General features: G+C 45.0%; 1 protein-coding gene across 1 annotated transcript in view; it reads left to right on the forward strand.

Annotated features, from left to right (window-relative positions):
* The window catches only part of LOC147242038 (uncharacterized), a 100,841-nt gene continuing 83,166 nt past the window's right edge, over window positions 1-17,675 (forward strand). Inside the window, exon 1 of the mRNA XM_086191430.1 lies at window positions 1-163. Within this exon, the coding sequence (XP_086047556.1) occupies window positions 16-163 (148 nt within the window). The 5' untranslated portion in view covers window positions 1-15. The remainder of the gene's footprint in view (window positions 164-17,675) is intronic.

The following is a 17,675-nucleotide window of genomic DNA, read 5'->3' on the forward strand; positions in this document are numbered from 1 at the left end:
AGGAGTCAGTCAGAAATGCAGGTCTGTGATTGGCTCTGCGCTCCCGCGGCGAGGCGCGCGTTCGTCTGCGGCCAGCGCAGTGCGTTCTCGAGTGGGCGGATCGTAGCGGTGACAGCGACGCTCGGAGACTCCCGACAAACTGTCAAAAAGAAGACAACTAACGGTGAGTCCCGCTAAAATATGAACGCGGTGTTGTATGTGTGGTGTGCAGAGGCGTGTGCGGGTTCGCAGCGCTCAAGGAGTTTGCGGGGCGGGCTGCGGGAGTCCTCGCGGCAGTGAGAGGACGGTGATTTGGGATGAGAGATCCCGCAGCACTCATCAGCGAGACGCTGCTCCGCTGGAGGAGAGTGTGGCCTTCAGGTGCTCCTCGTAAACTCTTCCCCGGCCAAATGCGCAGTAGCAACGCGCCCTTCCTGGTAACTAGCTGCCGCCGCCGCCTCGCTGTCTCCTTCGCTACGCGCCTCACCGCCGGCGGTGAACCTTCACTGTCGCTGTCACGCTTCTCACATGCGGGTCGCTCATGGTGAGCGTGACAGAAATGTGTAGCGTAAATGTGGCAGCGGGGTTGCACTGTCATAGCTCTCAGAGGTGCTAGCGAAGTTACGCAAGCTAGGCTGAGCCCCCCCCCCCCGACCTGTCCATTCATTAGCAGGGCGAAGAGGATGTTTGGGTTTTTATAACGACATAGCTGACCATTTCATGACGTCACAGACTCGGCTTTCACTCTTGTGTTGCTGCTGGTGTGAAAGTACACGGCTCCCTCACTAGTAAAAGTATTAATACAGAGAAATAATAGTACCGTGGTCAGAGTAAACGTGTTCATTTTAAATTCTGCTTTCTTAAAACTAGAGGAGTACTTGATTGTACTTGTACTGATTCTGACCAAGTATCAAAAGTACAGATTCTACATGGTGTTTGTGTATTCTGGTGCTCGGGGGCACCGCATCCTCAAACCATATGTGGTTTGAGGATGCGGTTGCGCTGCTCCACTTGTGTCCTCTTGTCAGGTTTCGATGTAAAAGTATGAACATCCTCAGCAGGTTTTGTCAGGTCATGCAGGACCCTTCCCCTCAAAGTAACCTACTCATGGGTTCAGATACATGTAGTGGAGTAAAAGTACAAAGTCCCCTGAAATGCAAACAGTCAAGCAGAGTAATGATATCTCACTACTGCAGTTAAGTACATTACATGTTTAAAAATACTGCCTCTACTGCTGTGAGACTTTCATTCATTCAACTTTTCTCAGTTCTCGGTGTATGACTGCAGCCCCTGTTGTCATATCGTCAAGGATAACATTGTTTAGAAATCAGATATCAATTATTCTGTAATAACTTCAGAATAATGTTCCTCTGAAGGCTGGTAATATCAAGTGATAACTGCTATCAAATTTAATAAAAGTACCATCTGAGTTACTGCAACTGTTGCATGAAGTTAAGTGATTTGCAAACTTTCTGTCTGCTTTGAGTATCAGATCACAGATAATCCCCTGGAGCCATAAATACACCACACACACACACACACACACACTCTAACTTCGCTGCATGGAACAACGTCGTGTATTGACCTTGGCGATTGATATAAAGCACGAAGAGGCAGCCCAGAGGATTGTCCCCCCGCTCTTCCTCCTCATGCCATCGCTCCTTCTATCCAGATTATTCTCCAATCCTCCACTGCCAGATTACAGAGTGGGAAATGAGAGGTGGGACTGATCTCAGGCCCTGAATTCATTATGGACCTGATCCAGTCACATCCCTAAAATGTCCCGTTGCTTGATACTTTGCTGTCAGGCCGCCAAAGTGACCAGGTATTAGGCCCGAGGGCTTGACGGTTATCTAATAGGTCAGGAGGGTTGTGTTTCTCTGGCAGGTTGTTGTCGTACCAGCGTTTCCTTGAGGCGCCTCAGTGAATAGCTCCAGGAGGTTTTAGAAATAAAAAGATGGTGGAAGTACAGTTCTTATGTCCAAGTTTCAGTTGTAGAAAAGTACTACTTGTATCTGTCGCCTCTCTGATAGTGATCAAAGTTCTGCTATTTTCCTAAGTAGTTTACAGAATCTTGCCGGCTGGGTGCATCCTGACTTTGGCTCTTATTTTGAAGGAGGCAAACATCAGTTCATTTAATCTAATCACCTGGTTGTAGCCCAGTGTTTGTTGTGTTTAATGGAGTCTAAAGCCACACCATTTTCTCGAGTGTAGAAGAAACGCTGCACATCTCTGCAGTCTGCATGGAAGCAGCAGCTTGAGGCGACGGCACAGACGAGAAAGTACATTAAAAGACATTTAGTGCAGTCATGTGGGAGATCTGCAGCAGCAGGACCGGGGCCATCAAGAGCAGACATTTCCAGTGATGAATACTTCTAAAAAGGGGAACATCTGTTTTACTCCCTAACTGTTGTATAAGTACACGGGCCCAAGAGTGAGGCTGCGTCACAGAGAGCTGAGTCTTCACCAGTTGTGCCTGATCAGACCCACTTCAGAGCCCAGCAGCCTGGCCGGCATCAGGCGCCACTCCCCGGTTTTATAGCAACAGGCGGCTTCTACAGAAGAAAACTCCTGAGCCGCAAAGGTGAAACCAAAGTCAGGTCACGTGCAGATTGTCAAACATTGACAATACTCTCTGTATTTGGATTGGTCAATTATGTATGTATATTTTTTTAGATTAATAGCACAAATTGTGGCGCTTTCAGACAGGAAGCAGTGGGAGAACCCATCGATTGTCTCTCACTCATGTTGCTGCCCATCACAAAGCAAAAACTCATAGAAAATGAAATTCGTCTGATTTCAGCTTCATTAAAGTTCGATCCCTCTCACTGGAGTTCATTTGTGTAATGGAAGAAGATTCCACTGTCCTAGTGGCACCATTCTGATTGATACAAGTCATAAATGACGTGATGAGTCAGCAAGTTTTGAGCCAACACATGTAGTTACCAGGGAGGCACCATACTGGATTCTTTAGAGATATTTAACCCCTGACTTTGGCCAATAGTTAAGGTTTATTGATGTCAATATTACCTGTTGAAAAACAACTTTATATTCACATTTAGTGCAGTGCAACAAAACATGTAAACATGAAAATGTTCTTCAGTTGAAAACATTTGGAAAAGCCCATAAATCAAAAATCTGCTGTTGTCTCCTCATCATGGAAGATGAGTACGGAAGAAACTGGGCTGATAAGAATATTGATCATTGGCCTGTTAGTGGTGAATTAAAAACCCAGATTGCATACCAATATTATTAGGCATCCAAGCCGACTCTACTGTGCTGTGTGCAGCAGGAGACAAGACCAGATCCTCGACTACCTTGTTTACTGATTGTTAAATCTTTGGGGCCCGGCAGGATGTGCTAACACGATGCTCCTGCATCAGTGTATCCCTCACTGAGTTCCCTGAGTAAATAAAAGTTGAAATAATCTCTAATTTCTAGGGCTGTAATCTCCCAGTCGACTGGTCGATTTATAAGTCAATACGTTCTGGCTCGACCAAAATTCTGATTGGTTGATTTTTTGCCGTGTTAATTTCATCAGGAGGAAAGTACCAAGTGCTAATGGGGGTGTTTTCAAAGCACCCCTGTTTCACAGATAACAATCTATCTTTGAACACCTCCCCTGTTTTGCTATTTTGAATCAGCCCGACCCGCTAGACACAGACGGACTGAAGAGTACCAGAAGGCCAACGTCTGGTGGTTTGATGAATGTATATTTAATTTGGACGGTTTCATTTCAAGTCAGTCTTCGTCCACCATGTCAAAGACACCTGCAGCGTAGCAGCATTTCATGAAAATAGATCATGGAAAAAAAAGTCGAATGCAAAGTTTGCAAACACCAGTTTTCATGTCACAGCTCCACTACAAACACGACGACGTATTACCTAGAAACGGTGAGCTAACGTGTCCACCTTAGGTTGCCCCCTCAGTTTTGAGTACATGAACAGATCCAAATTGATATTTCAACCTGCTTTACTTTGCAGTTATGCACTTTATTTTGTTATCTGGTTTACAGTGGACTTGCCTTTTGTGTTTAAGAGTAAAGTTTTAAGTTCAAAGTCTATTTGTGTCTCAGCTGCGATGCTGAGCTCCTCCGTTCAGTCTCGCTCTGTGCGCAGGACAAATGATAGCGTCAGTCAGTTATTATAACGTGACAAAAACAATCCAAATATTCCTCAACAGGTTTTGTGCTGATAGCTGACACAGTATATTTTTCATATATAAAATTAGTCAATTTTTAGTCGAAATTTGAGGGCTTCAGTCGACCAAGAATTTCTTTGGTTGATTACAGCCCGACTAATTTGGTCTTGTCAGTTGCAGGTATCCTCCTCTAATATGAATGAGTTCTGTGCTTTTGGCTGAACAGAAATGGTAAAAGGTCTCAAGCCTCTTTGGATTTTTGGAAACTAATCTTTAGCATCTTTGGCTATTTTTTATATTCTGGTAGGGTGTGTATAACTTAAGTATTTAGAAGAGAAAATCATCAGACTAACAGATGTATACATTTATAAGTACATGTTCATTTCACTAACATGGATCCCAAAAACTGTTCAAGGACCACAGTTCACACAACGGTAATCAATGACCTGAAAGATCTCTGAATTTAATGGTGCGAGACACATTTTTGTAGAATAGAAGACAGAATGCTGTGGAGTGTGATGCACAGAACTATCCATTTGATACGAGACTCTAGCTGCCCTCCCCCAGATTCCTCACCCACGGGGGGCTCAACAGTATTGACGAGGCAAGTAAAATGCCTTGTGAGATTTATGAATTTAGCTCGATCGGCAAGTGGTTAGCAGCAGTTAGATGTCGACGTAGCACCCCTCCTCCTGCTGCGCGGGTCCTCTCGTTCTGTTGCGCCTGCTAACCCTGAATGGCTTCATGATTCATGGTAAAACCTGCCAGAGAAACTCTCAAACCTCCATCTGGAAGTTTTCCCAGTCGTGTCCAAGTCAGACTTAAAAACGAGGTGGAGGAAAGCTGATCTGCGTTAGTCCTGAGTGTAGCAGGATACTCTCTCCGAGGTCATCGACGTGCTCTGTCCCCACCTCTGTCGAAGAATCAGGAAGCAAGAAATCCATCATCAATCATCAGTTTGCTCCTCTGCTGCCAAAGCGAATGCTGCTGTCTGAGGCGAAGACTGCTTTATTATCTTGATAGAATCACAGTGTTGGCTGTCTGAATGCCATTTAAACTCAGAAAGGGCTCGTCAGTGCTTTCTCGTATTATTGTTACAATTTGGGATGTTAATGTGAAACAACATGACCAAAGTTTCCAATAATAACTTGAATGTATGTAGCAGTAATCCCTGACAGCTCCAGCCCAGGCTGCTCTGAAGCCTCCATCTGAGGGACCGGTCATTAAATGATAAATAGCTTATGCAACTGTTGTCAACTTTACCCTCATTTTTGCTGGCGCCTGCCACTCACCCGTTAAAGCTGCAGAGAGGTTTCTCCAGAAACTTCCCGTCATCATTTCAATCAAGTTACCCATTCTTCTACTGGACCGCCTCTATAGGTCAAATGCTCTGATGTAACCATGGCGGCGGCGGCGGCGGCGGCATATGAATAAATCCTATGGGATCAGAATCACAGGACGCCGTGAGTAGGAAGCAGAGCTTGATGCTTGTAGCATGCTAGTGTCCCGTAAAGGTAAAGGACGTTAGCTTGCTAAACTGACCGGAAGTTGTGCCAGTGCAGGTTTGTTCAGGCTAAAGTGACGCGACCTGCTGAATCAATCGGGTTTTCAATGCACAGTGTGAAAACATCAAGGCGGGAGCAGACGGAGGTGGGTGTGCTGTTTACATCCAGACTAGCTGGTGGTGTGATGAGGACATGGTTGCCAAACATGGACTGAAGCATTTATTTGATGACAACTGCAGATTAAGTTGCAGACTGACTGCTACGTTTACAGCCTGGTCTCCCTCAGTCTCCCTCTACGACACCCGCTGGCCCCCGGGGAGGAACTATCAGTATTCTTGCTTGAAACACACGTTCCAACTCAGTCTCCAGCACTTTTAGTAATTAATAATTCCGTGTGTTTATACATTCATCTTCTCCAGGTGAAGTGCACCCATACACCATAGGGGTGCTGGGGGGCAGCACCCAAACACCCCTTCATCGCCTGGAGACGATGAACGTATAAACTGTTCCTCCAAGGGTGGGGTCCAGGGGTTCCCCCACACACAGACACACACCTCCAAGTCTGAGCCACCCTCTGAGGGCTGAAGCTGGGTACACACACCTAAAGCGATACGCCCTCAAAACTCACTTTGTCCTGATTGGCTGAATTCTGGAAGCCTGCTGGGGGGCAGTATTTACACATTCATCTTCTCCAGACAAAGCACACCCATACACCATAGGGGTGCTGCCCCTCAGCAGGCTTCCAGAATTCAGCCAATCAGGATAAAATGAGCTTTGAGGGTGGGGCAGCCTTAAAGAGACAGAGGCCAAAATGGCTCACTTCAGTCAGGCTGAGTTGAGGGTCTGTTTACTGGGCCAGCGTGAGGTGAATCAGGTTTTCTTTTTAATGGTGAAGCTTGAAAAATGCCATTAGTAGTGAAGTCCTCTGTTTTTACACTCAGAGCCTGGAATATCCAGCTATCAGGAACAAAGCAGCAAGTGTATCGTTTTATGTGTGTGTACGCAGCTTTAGCCCTCAGGGGGTGGCTTTGACTTGGAGGTGTGTGTGTGTGTGGGGGTGGGGGGCGACCCTTGGGCCCCTCCCTCAGTGGAACACAGACTGCAGGAGCAGCAGTGTGCAGAGAAATGACTGTGAAACGCCCAGCATACTCCTGCTGTTCATCCAGCTATCAGGTGTTGGGAGAAAACACTTCAGCTCTGCAGGGAAAACCGGAATTTTCTAAACTGCATCCACATCATTGCAAATTCCATGAAATTACACCGTTTACAGTTGATTGAATTTTTGTAATTTAATTCCACACTTTTCTTCGTGTTTTCTGCGTCATGGAAATCATAAGTCACTTGTTAAGGTGGAAGTGCCTCCAACAAGGCAGCTTGTTGTGTGACATTGCCTGCGTATAAAACTGGCATCAGTAACACCTGACTATGGCTTTTGTAGAATTGCCAATAAATCAATAATACATTTTATCAGCTCTCAATGACATTTTGTTGGTTATTCATAAAATTCCAGTCAGCAAGTGGTGCGTTTATTGTCAGGTGATGGAACTAAAAGTAGCATGTTTTTGACGTGGCTGTCACCGTGATAACTACGTCACAGCAAAAGGTCACTTATTTGAAGAAAGAAAATAAATAACCTGATCCTCTTTTTACCAACATCTGATTGACTGCCATGTAATTAGTAGCATAGCAGACAGCTTGACCTGGGACAAGCATTTATGGTCTGAAGTCATCAATGCTGAGCAGAGCCCTAATGGCTCAGCTCTGCCAGTAATAGCCTGCAGCATCATTGAACCGGCCTGTGAAACATTTGATCTTGTTTACTGTAAAATCAATACGGCTGTAGAGGCCAGCAGTTGTCTGCCTTTAAAAGGCAAGATTTGAGGGCCTTTAGTGTTGTCTGGGCTCGCTAAGTAAATGACCCACATTTCCATCATCTGTGAGTGAATAAAATGTTAGCCACTGTCAGCGACTGTGACAAGTCAGAGCAGGTAAACACTTAAAGACCCTCTTGTATAGAGTGAGTCAGCATTCGGAGACCCTCACCTGCATAAATGAAACAGTAATTCCTCCTGTGTGTACCCTGCAGTGACATGGCAAGATGGCTGCTGCGAGCATGCCCAAGACAACAATGGCTACATTCACATGGATGGCAATAATCCAACTCCTAATATTATTTTATATAAACCAATAATAATTGAAAAAAAATAATTAAGGAGTTAAGATGGGTTTCTTTTCCATCCATCCATCCATCCATCCATCCATCCTCTCCCTCTTATCCTGTTCAGGGTGGTGGGGGTGGAGCCTATCCCAGCAGCCTTCCCCCTGGACAGGTCACCAGTCCATGGCAGGGCCAACACATAGAGACAGACAACCATTGGCTCTCCCAGCCACGCCTACGGTCAATTTAGAGTCTGGATTAACCTGGTCCCTCTTGATGTCTTTGGACTGTGGAGGAAGCTGGAGTACCAGAGAGAACCCACGCAGGCACAGGGAGAACAAGGACTCACACCACAACCTTCTTGCTGGGGGGTTACAGTGCTGACCACTGGTCCACCGTGCCGTTCTCCTTTACAATATCCCATTAATGTTTGTGTGTACATGCTACAGTGCAAAGTCAAACTAATGGCTGAGGACACGCCCACATCATGTCCCTGTATTTCCTGTCGTGGTGTGAATGTGGTACATTTTTACTGTTCTCTTGCTAGTTATGCAAAAAAACTGCAACACATGAGTTTGTGCCACTTGTGGAAAGCTGGATTGTTGGCCAACAGTTTGACTGCGATATGTGTCACAAAACTGCTGCAGAAACTCTGTTAGAACTTCTTAATGCAGTCAAGGTTTGCACAGGCAGTGAGCTTATGATGCAACTGAAATCAGAACTTGATAAACGCTTAACTCCGGGAATGAGGTGTGTAACACTCGCTCAGATGACTTGAACTCATCTGACTCTCAACTCTGTGTGACGAAGAGCTTCAAACTTCAGATGTGGTTATTTATCTCAGTGTGAGGTAGTCTTTGTTTTTACAGCGTGAATAGTTTTTGGAACGTGACATCATCACCAAAACCCTTTAAAAGTTGGGGAGTCATCCTGGTTATTCAGGGTGAATTACATCAAGCTGAGAAGTTGTGTTTGGTTTTTAATGTGTTCGTCGCTTTGATTTTTAATGGCATTTCTATGGATCGTGAGCCGTCAATGATTAATGCTCAGTTACTAACAGTCATCGTTTCTCCATTTTATAAGGACATATATACATATACATCTTTCATCAAAGATGGGATTGGAGCGCCACAGAGCTGTAGCTCACAAGCAGCCACACACACAGACGTGTCCATGTGTGCGTGGTGTGTGTTTGTTTGTGTGGATAACTGAGAATGTGTTTATGGTGAGGCTGGAGAGGTGGAGTCGGAGATTGCGTGACAAGGGCGGATTGAATGAATGAAATGATGGCAGGATGGAAAGCGGAGAGGACGAGTCTGATGGGACAGAGTGAGCCGGTCCCTGTAATCCCCCTCATAACAGCAGCAGCTGGACCAGTGTGTCAGCAACCAGGCGTTCCGGCTGCCAATCAGGGAATTACAGCAGGGTGAAGAGTCGGCCCTCTCACAGCTGCGTGGACGGGTAGGTAGATGGAGGGAGTCAGAGAAGGGTTAAAGTGTGGCCTTGAGCTGCCATTAGTAAGGCTGTTAGTCTTGTGCCACGGTTGCAGTAGCAGAGGTTAGCTGAACTCTACCGCTGAGTATCACAGTTGTAGAAGTTTTCTAGGTATATGAATAACTTTGCAGTTATGTTAGTGAAGCTTTACAAGCATCGGATGCAAACATATATGAAGCTCAAACCCAGCAGGACTTTCTGTTTGTGTCTGCAGTGAAAGTATTGTGGGGATCAATAATCGACGCTCACCTGTTGGTGTGGATTTTAGGACATTTCTCTGAGAATTTGTGGTTAAACTCAAGCTTACGTGTTTAGTGAAGAGAATTACCTCAAGTTTCTGCTCAGGCCCATTTTCAAACATACTGGGCTGGCAGGACACTGTGGAGGAAACCTTGAAAGAATGAGCGTTAGCTAAACGTAATGGCTAACTACAGACCTACTACACCACTGTGGCTGGAGATGTCCTGTAGCTTGCTAAATAGTCTCGGTCAGCGATGTCTTCAAGGAAGTCAGGAAACATGAAACATTTGAAATTATTAAACAAAGTAGTTTGTTGATAGAATTCCTGCTGTGTCTCAGAACTTTCTTTACCGTCGGATCAGAAATGTGTTCTTAATTTCAGATGTTGATCAGCGTTAAACTGGATAAAGACAGAAAGGCCTTTAAATGTGTGCTGTGGTAGTAGATTGTCTGGTGTTTTGTAAGATCTGATAAAACAGCTGCTCTAACTCAACATTCAGAGTACAGAATCAATCAGAGAAGCTGAGCTTGGCTCATAAAATGAAGGAATATTAAGAGTGAACAGCTTGGGGGCTGTAGTTTGACCACAGAGAAGCTCAGTAAATCATAGAAGATTAAAAGTAAAAGCACAGAACAGGAGATAAACTTCAGATGCCAACAAATCATATGTCTATGTTAAAAAGCAATATTTAGGTAGAAATTTGGACCTTGATGATCTAATCTGTGTTTAGTGCTTAAAGGAAACCATTCAAGCTTCTAGAATTCCTCAATTTCTGACGGTGAGACCAGGTCGACAGCAGTAGAATCACGAGTACTCCTGAGTGCCAGGTGTCAGGTTGAGGCTACAAGTGTGAGCAGGTTAGCATGTTTTCCTGCAATGTGAATATTCCCCCTAGAGTTAAAAATGTGCTCTGCTGCCTCTACACCTGCTCAGGGGCGCATACAGGGGAACTCCTGCTCTTGAGAAGGTGAAATAACTTCATGTTTCAATGAAACACAATCCTCTGGATGTCCTGCTGCCTTGTGTTTTGTGGAATGAAAGTGTGTGTTCAGCATCTCAGGGCCTTGATTTAATTTGAACAAATAGAATAGAACCAGTATGAGAAACATCAGCATCAGTGTGTGTGATTGAGGAGGATCAGGACAGCAGCCGTGCAGCATCAGGACCACCCAAGCCTGTATTTCACCAGGGACAGCAACTTGTTTTATACTTACTGTCAGTGTTTGTCTCACCAACCCAACATGTTTTTGTAACATATTTGGTGGTTTACTGTCCTTCACCCCTTTTTTTGTCAGATCATCTTTTTGAATCATAGAACGCGTGGCATGCATAGCAATACCAGGAAGTGCTACAGTTAAAAACCAGAGCCTAAACTAATCATCTTAACAGTGAACCCAAAGTGACAAAAATACTGATTCCTTGGTGATTTTCAGCTCAACTTTTTTCATTCATTCTTTTTAAAATTTTGCCATCTTGTAAAACTGAGAAGCAGCAAGATATTTATCAAGCTGCTTGCCGTGCGTTTATATATGTGTAGATATTTACTGTATTTCCTCCTGGAAAATAGGAAAGCTCTCATCCAGCTGTCCCGCCATAAATGCAACCATCATCGTAGTTGCAGTGTCTGGCTCCAGTTGGTGCTGTACTTCATCAAATCCCGAATGAAGGAATATTAATGTGAGGACCGGTGTTCCTCCCTCCGGGGGAGTTAAAGTGTTGTCCTGTCAGGTTCTGGTGGATGACAATCTATGATGGATTTTCCTTTAATTCCTTATCTGTCTGTATTTGCCAGCCAAACACAGAGCCGTCAGGATTGTTAGGTATGTGAGTCATGAGTCACCGGGCGGATCATTTCTGTCATACCACACCACTGTTGTATTGTTCCTGCAGACTGAGGTGCACACTTGTAAACTGCCCCAGTCCTGGACGAGTGTGTGTCCACTACCTGTTTGCTTTGGAATTAGAGTTTGACCTCTGTGTCTGTCTGTGAGTGTGTGTGTTCTGGCGGCTATGCATTCCATTGCGATGCGTTCAGCCTCACTCTGCAACAATAGGGCACAGTTCCCAAAGAAAAAGTGTGTGTGTGTGTGTGTGTGTGTGTGTGTGTGTGTATATGTGTGTCCACAGTGTGTGTAGGCGAGACCACTGTGGACACACAGGGAATTCATTCAGTTGCCGCTGCTGCTGTGTGTTGTTCTGAACAGGAGGGAGGAGAGCTGGAGCAAGAGGATGAGGATGAGGACGAGGACAAGAATGAGGATGAGGTTGAGGACGGGGGGGGGGGTACACCTGTCTGTCTGTCTGTCTGTCTCTCTGTTTGTTCACTAACATGCACCGTAATGGGCTGCAGCAGGAGCTGCATTACACACACATGTCCTGGGAGTTAGTGTAATTCTATTAAAGCAGCAAGATAGTGCCTTTCTCTCTCTCTCTGACACACACACACACACAAACACACACACACACAAGCCCTTTCACTTGGCTCTCAAATAGGCCCACTGTGGGCTCCAACAAGGCACTGAGTGAGTGTGAGAGCAGCAACACAAACTCAAACACACTCATGTCTACACACACGGGCTGCATACCCTGACAGAGCTTTGTAAATGGAGCCAAACATCAAAGGCTCACTGCCTGCTGCTCCACAACAACACGTTGACATCAATTTAGCATTAGTACTTCAAAAAGCTTTTCATGAATATCTGCAGTTTGTGTGTGTGTGTGTGTGCGTGGGGGGTGGGCACAAGTATGCAGGCTAGAGGAGCAGCTGAACTGTCAGAGGACAGACTGCTCGAGTGACTCCTTCATATTTATTATCATCATGTTTGCAGTTGTGTTTGTTTGTCACCAGGATCGCACAAAAACTCTCGGGTGATTGTCACAGAACTTGTTTGAGGGGTGTAGAATGGGCCATGGAGCAACCTGCTATGTTTTGGGGCAGATGAGCCGTTGCGCCACCTAGTGGCAAAAGAAAATTTTTGTTTGTTTGTTTTTTTGATGTAACCAGATGAATCTCATGGTCAGAAATGCCATCAGAGCTTGTTGATGGTAACTGCGAAGTTGTAGGTTTTTAAATGGTGTTACTGTGGTAGGGCGGCCATCTTTAATGTTTACCATAGTAACTGGAATCTGGATGGTCAGAGGTTTTCCAAACTTCACGCGTTAGATTAGAGTCCAGGCCTGAAGACATCTACAGGTTAAATTAAAGTCAAAGCGCCACCTAGTTGTTACAGGAAGTACGTTAAAGCATTTAATTTACATCACAATGACACTGTGTGGCCAGGGGCCAGGGCTGCAGCCAGGGGCCAAAGGATTGGCTTGTAAGAGGTTGGTCCTCTCTGAGTGCTTTCTAGTTGACCAGAGCCCCACTGGCCAAGACAGCCTGCTAACACCCAGCATTTCTCAGCAGTGACATTCAGCCACAAATTCAACCCTACAGTGTTCAAGTTGCGTTGCTCTGACATCGTTCAGTGTTGAGTTTGAAAAACAGCCAGGAAGAGAAACACTGTCACTGTCCGCATGATTTTACCTCAGCTTCCAAATGTTGTATATAAAGCCAAGGTTCTACACTATGTATTTGACACCTTTCACACACCTTTCAAAGCCCTGAGTTTTCAAGCATACTCAGGGGGCAGCAGAGTTTTCTAAGGTGTGTGTTTCTGACTTTGAAACCTCAGGAGTTGTGTGTACCTGAGGCTCAGTCATAGAGTTATGTGTGTTTGAAATGAAGCGGTGCAAGTGTGGAAGTAGCCTGAGGTGTAGTTCGTCAAAGAGGCAAAGAAGACTATGTCTCAGTGTTGGGCAGGAACAAGCAGCTGCAGACAGTTTTGGTGATTCTTAGCAGGAATGTAAACCTAAAACAGCCGACAAGAGAGGAGTGTTTGGTCTGCGCTGTGCATGTAGCTTCAGGTTGGAGACGCACTCCCCGCACAGATGAACAGACCAATAAATAAAGCCAAACATTTGATTATGCAGTTTCAGGCCTTTTTATGAGCTGCATGTCCTCCTGTTGAAGTGTCTCTGATGTCTCTTACATTGCTGTGAACCAGCTGAATGAAATCATCTGATGTGCTCCAACATTTCAACTCCCAAAGACAGCTCTTTTTTGCTGCATTCTGGAACCATGATGATGTGATGAAACGCTTGAGGAGGCTTGTTTGAGCCCTCTTGAGCATCTTGATGGACAGATGATCAACAGGGAGCCGTTGTTCTCAGGGCTGGGTCCTCCTCTGTAATTAGGATGAACAGTTTTCTGTCTCCTCTCCATGATTGTTTTTTTCAACCTTCTCTCTTGTTCAGTCACATGAATCCTCCTCCATGCTTGCTCTCCTCTCCTCTGAGGTACTATTTATTATGTACTGCACAGTGTGTTGGAAATGTATTATACTGTTACATAATGTACATTTGTATACGTTTTATATATATATATATATATATATATATATATATATATTTTAAACCTGTCCTGTTCAGCAGCTGAGGCAAGCAGCATCAATGTTCCTGGTGCTTTGTTGTACTGAAGCAGTTTTATTCTGCATAGGAGGAATCTGATAAACTCCTCCTATTGCCATTTATGTTTAATTTTATTAGGAATGGTGTTGGTTCATTGATGAAGCGACCAGACTGAGGACAGGAGAGAGAACAGGGACAGGGCAGTGAAGACAAGGGGGAGGGGGGAGACTTAAAAACAACAACAGCAATAGCAGAAAACAACAACAACAATAAAAAACACACAAAAACAAAACAAACAAACAAAAACAAACAAAAAACAAATAAACGAACAAAGAAAAAGTAACAACAAAAGAAAAAGAAAGAAAAAAAACATTGGTTGCAGAATTTCCGGTGCAGGCTTACCATTTGGTTTAATATAATTTTAAGATAAATTTCTGAGTGTGTGTTTATGGGTCAGTTGTGCCCTCCATGCGTGTATGTGTGTATACGCGTGTGTACGTGTGTGTGTGTGTGTGTGCTACGGTTTGTCTTGGATGCTGTGCGTAGCTGGCTGTAGCTGATGTGGGGGGCCAGGACATCGCACCCCCAGGAAACAGCCACAGGCCCAACCCATGCCAGGACCCATAGGAAAGCATAGGAGCAGCAACCCCCACCCATAAGCAACCCACAGAGAGACGGGGCAGAGATGACCCTGGTCCCGCCGGGCACCCCCCCCCCCCCCCCCCCCACAGTATGAGCAGAGCCTAGGGGCACAGGGCCCCTCTGGCCCGAGACCCGACCAGAGCCCCCCAAGGGGTCCGCCAGCGGCGAGGCTGACACCCACCCACACCCCACACCCAGGCGGGGCAGCCACAGTCCACCACAACGACCAGGCCCACCGCCCCTGAACATAGCTATCCCCCCCAACCCACGATCCCCATCCCCTCTACTCATCCCCTGTTCTCCCCCTCCCCCCAGAGCAGGAGGGCTTCAGGCTATAGGGCACCACCTACGTGGTGGTATAAGTTATATTTTTAAAAGACTTAAAACTATCGACCATCACTGGGTAAATATTGTGTACATTTCTAACATGATACACTATCAAATATCACTACCACTTGAACATACTCATTATAACCGTACGTTAAAGTCCTATATTCTCAAATTATATGCGCACACGCACACACACACACACACACACACACACACACACACACTCCCAGGACTGTGTGTGCTCTGATCCAGTGTGTCATATGACTATTTTGAGCCATTAGACTCATCGAATGGTTTTACATCCAGAAGAGAGGATTGATGGCTAGGTGAAAATGATGTTTCTGTGTGTGTGTGTGTGTGTGTGTGTGTGTGTGTGTGTGTGTGTGTGTGTGTGTGTGTGTGTGAGTGTGAGATGTGTTGTGATTGCTATGCAGCAGCCCAGCCCCAGATGGAGACTCGATTCAGCACATTATTACAACATCAGTTCTGATGTATTAGCGACCACATTGCTGTTACATCACCAGCAGCTCGTCTCACTGCTACACTGGACTTAAACCATATTTAGCCCTCGTCAATCTTTAGTACAACTTACAGTTTGATTGTCGAACCGGTCAGCTGCTTCATCAACCATTCTCACATAAAAGATGACGTGATCCTGAACCCTCTGAAACCCTTTTGGATCTTCGTCCTCATGGTTGTGATGCAAGCGACGTACATCTACAGCCAATCATAAATCTTCTAGTTTATAAAATGTTTCTTCTAGTATCTCTATCAGTCATGAAATAAAAAAAACACTGAATTCAGTTGCATCACACACAAGGGCCTTTATTTTTATTTTAGCAACTTTATATTTGGTTCATTTCCCCTGACTACTTCAAAATAAAACTCAACTTTTGGGTTTGTAAGTTAAAGACGGATTCATTGATTTTAATCCAGTAACACTCAGCAAGCGTGTCGTCGCTGCTTGCTGTCTCTTCTGCATGAATGTGACATCAGTAAATGGGGATTCTGCTGGTGCTGCAGCGTCGGGGAGTCTGCGGTCCAGTGAGTGTTGTTGGAGATCTTGAGTATTTCTTAAACTAGATACTCAAAACTAAATATTGATCCCAAAAAAATTGACGCCCCCATTAAGAATGTCACCATAACAGAAACGCGGTAGTTGGTACTAATACCACAGAATATCAACAATTCTCTTTCCTAAAATGGACAATGATCATTGAAAGATTTGTATTTCAAACACAAAGTGGAACATGACTTGTTGCTTTAGGGTTGCTAGCTGAAGTTGTTGCTAGCTTCAGGGCTAAACTCCTTGATTTAACACAGGCGGCTCACCGAGCACGAGAACTGGACTTGGTGTTTGAGGAGATGTGAGTTTTGCTTTTCTATTTATTATGTTACATTATGTCTTTCATCTTTCCTCAACATCATCCAAGCAAAACTATCACCATGAATGGCTCAAATACACACACCTATACTTCCTGTTTCAGAAAGTTGAATCCTTCCTCCAGGCAGGGGTTCAGAAACCTTTCAGAATAAAGATGTGAGAGACTCAAGATGGCCATCATCCCCGGGGGGTCCTGCCTTCACTCACCCTGATGCATCACACACACCTCCGCCTTGAGTCACCTTCCATGAGTGTGTGTGTCCTCCCTGCTCAGACTCCTTCTCTTCGTCATGCACATTGAACCAGTGGGTCGTTCCCTCCTTATGTGGATGTGGAGGTCGTATCAGCAGAGATGAGAGTTCACAAAGTGGGCATATTTTTAGTTTTGTATTTATGTCTGTGAGTCACTTCTTGTCCTGTCCTGTGATGCAGATTGCAGAAGCAGCTCTAGTTTTGATTGTGTAACCCAGTGAAACTCACATGAACAGTTTCCAAATGAACACACAGATTTAAATTTGGAGGATAATCTTAATCTTAGAATTGCTTGTGTGGCTATGTAGTTTTAAAAGCAGGGACCAAAGACTGTAAAGCAGGGAGCTTCTCGGTGCGTTTTGGTGCGCCTGGTATCTCTGAGACCTCCATAGCTCTGAGCTCAGGTTAACAGGCTATTGGAATTGTACATTTACCAACCTTCTCTTTTACTCAATAGCTGAATAGTCATTCAAGTAGTCATCAAACCCCCACAAAATGGTCCTGTTACAGTGTCAAACGTCCAGAGAATCCACATCGGGTTAGTCATTGATCTGGGTTGAACTCAGCTAGAGAGGGAACGTGCCATGTCACCTGTTCATGCACTTGAACTTAGATAAACTGTTCTATTGAAGAATTTTGTTGTTGCCACTAATATACTGTCTTGTTGCTGATGTGTAGTCTCCAGGCCCGCCCCCCTCCTCTGTCGTCAGGGTCTCATCACTCTGAATAGTCCAAGTAGTTGCCGAGCCTGATGGTGGACATACCACTGCGTGTTTGTGTTTGTGCGCTTGTCAGGGAGAGACACCACATGCATGTGTTCACATTTCAGTTCCTGGTTTGTGTGAACGTGGTAGCTGTCAGCTCGCCGTTCTGAATGTGGCACAAGAGGCGTGGATGTCAGAAATGCTGTGTTGTGTCTGGGTGTGTGTGATTGGGCGTGTCAGAGAATGTGCTCACTGTTGTGCAGTTGTACTTTAATATGAAGAAACATCTTCCATAATTTAAGTGTAGCAAGGTTTTGTGTACTGAATTATTTACTGAATAAACATCTAGTGAGCCACACGTAATAGTGAGTGGCACATGCACCGTTAAACACGTATA

The sequence above is a fragment of the Aulostomus chinensis genome, chromosome 21 (genome assembly GCF_037954235.1).
Source record: "Aulostomus chinensis isolate RoL2024-O1b breed Wild chromosome 21, RoL_Achi_v1.0, whole genome shotgun sequence".
In the NCBI taxonomy this organism is placed as follows: Eukaryota; Metazoa; Chordata; class Actinopteri; order Syngnathiformes; family Aulostomidae; genus Aulostomus; species Aulostomus chinensis.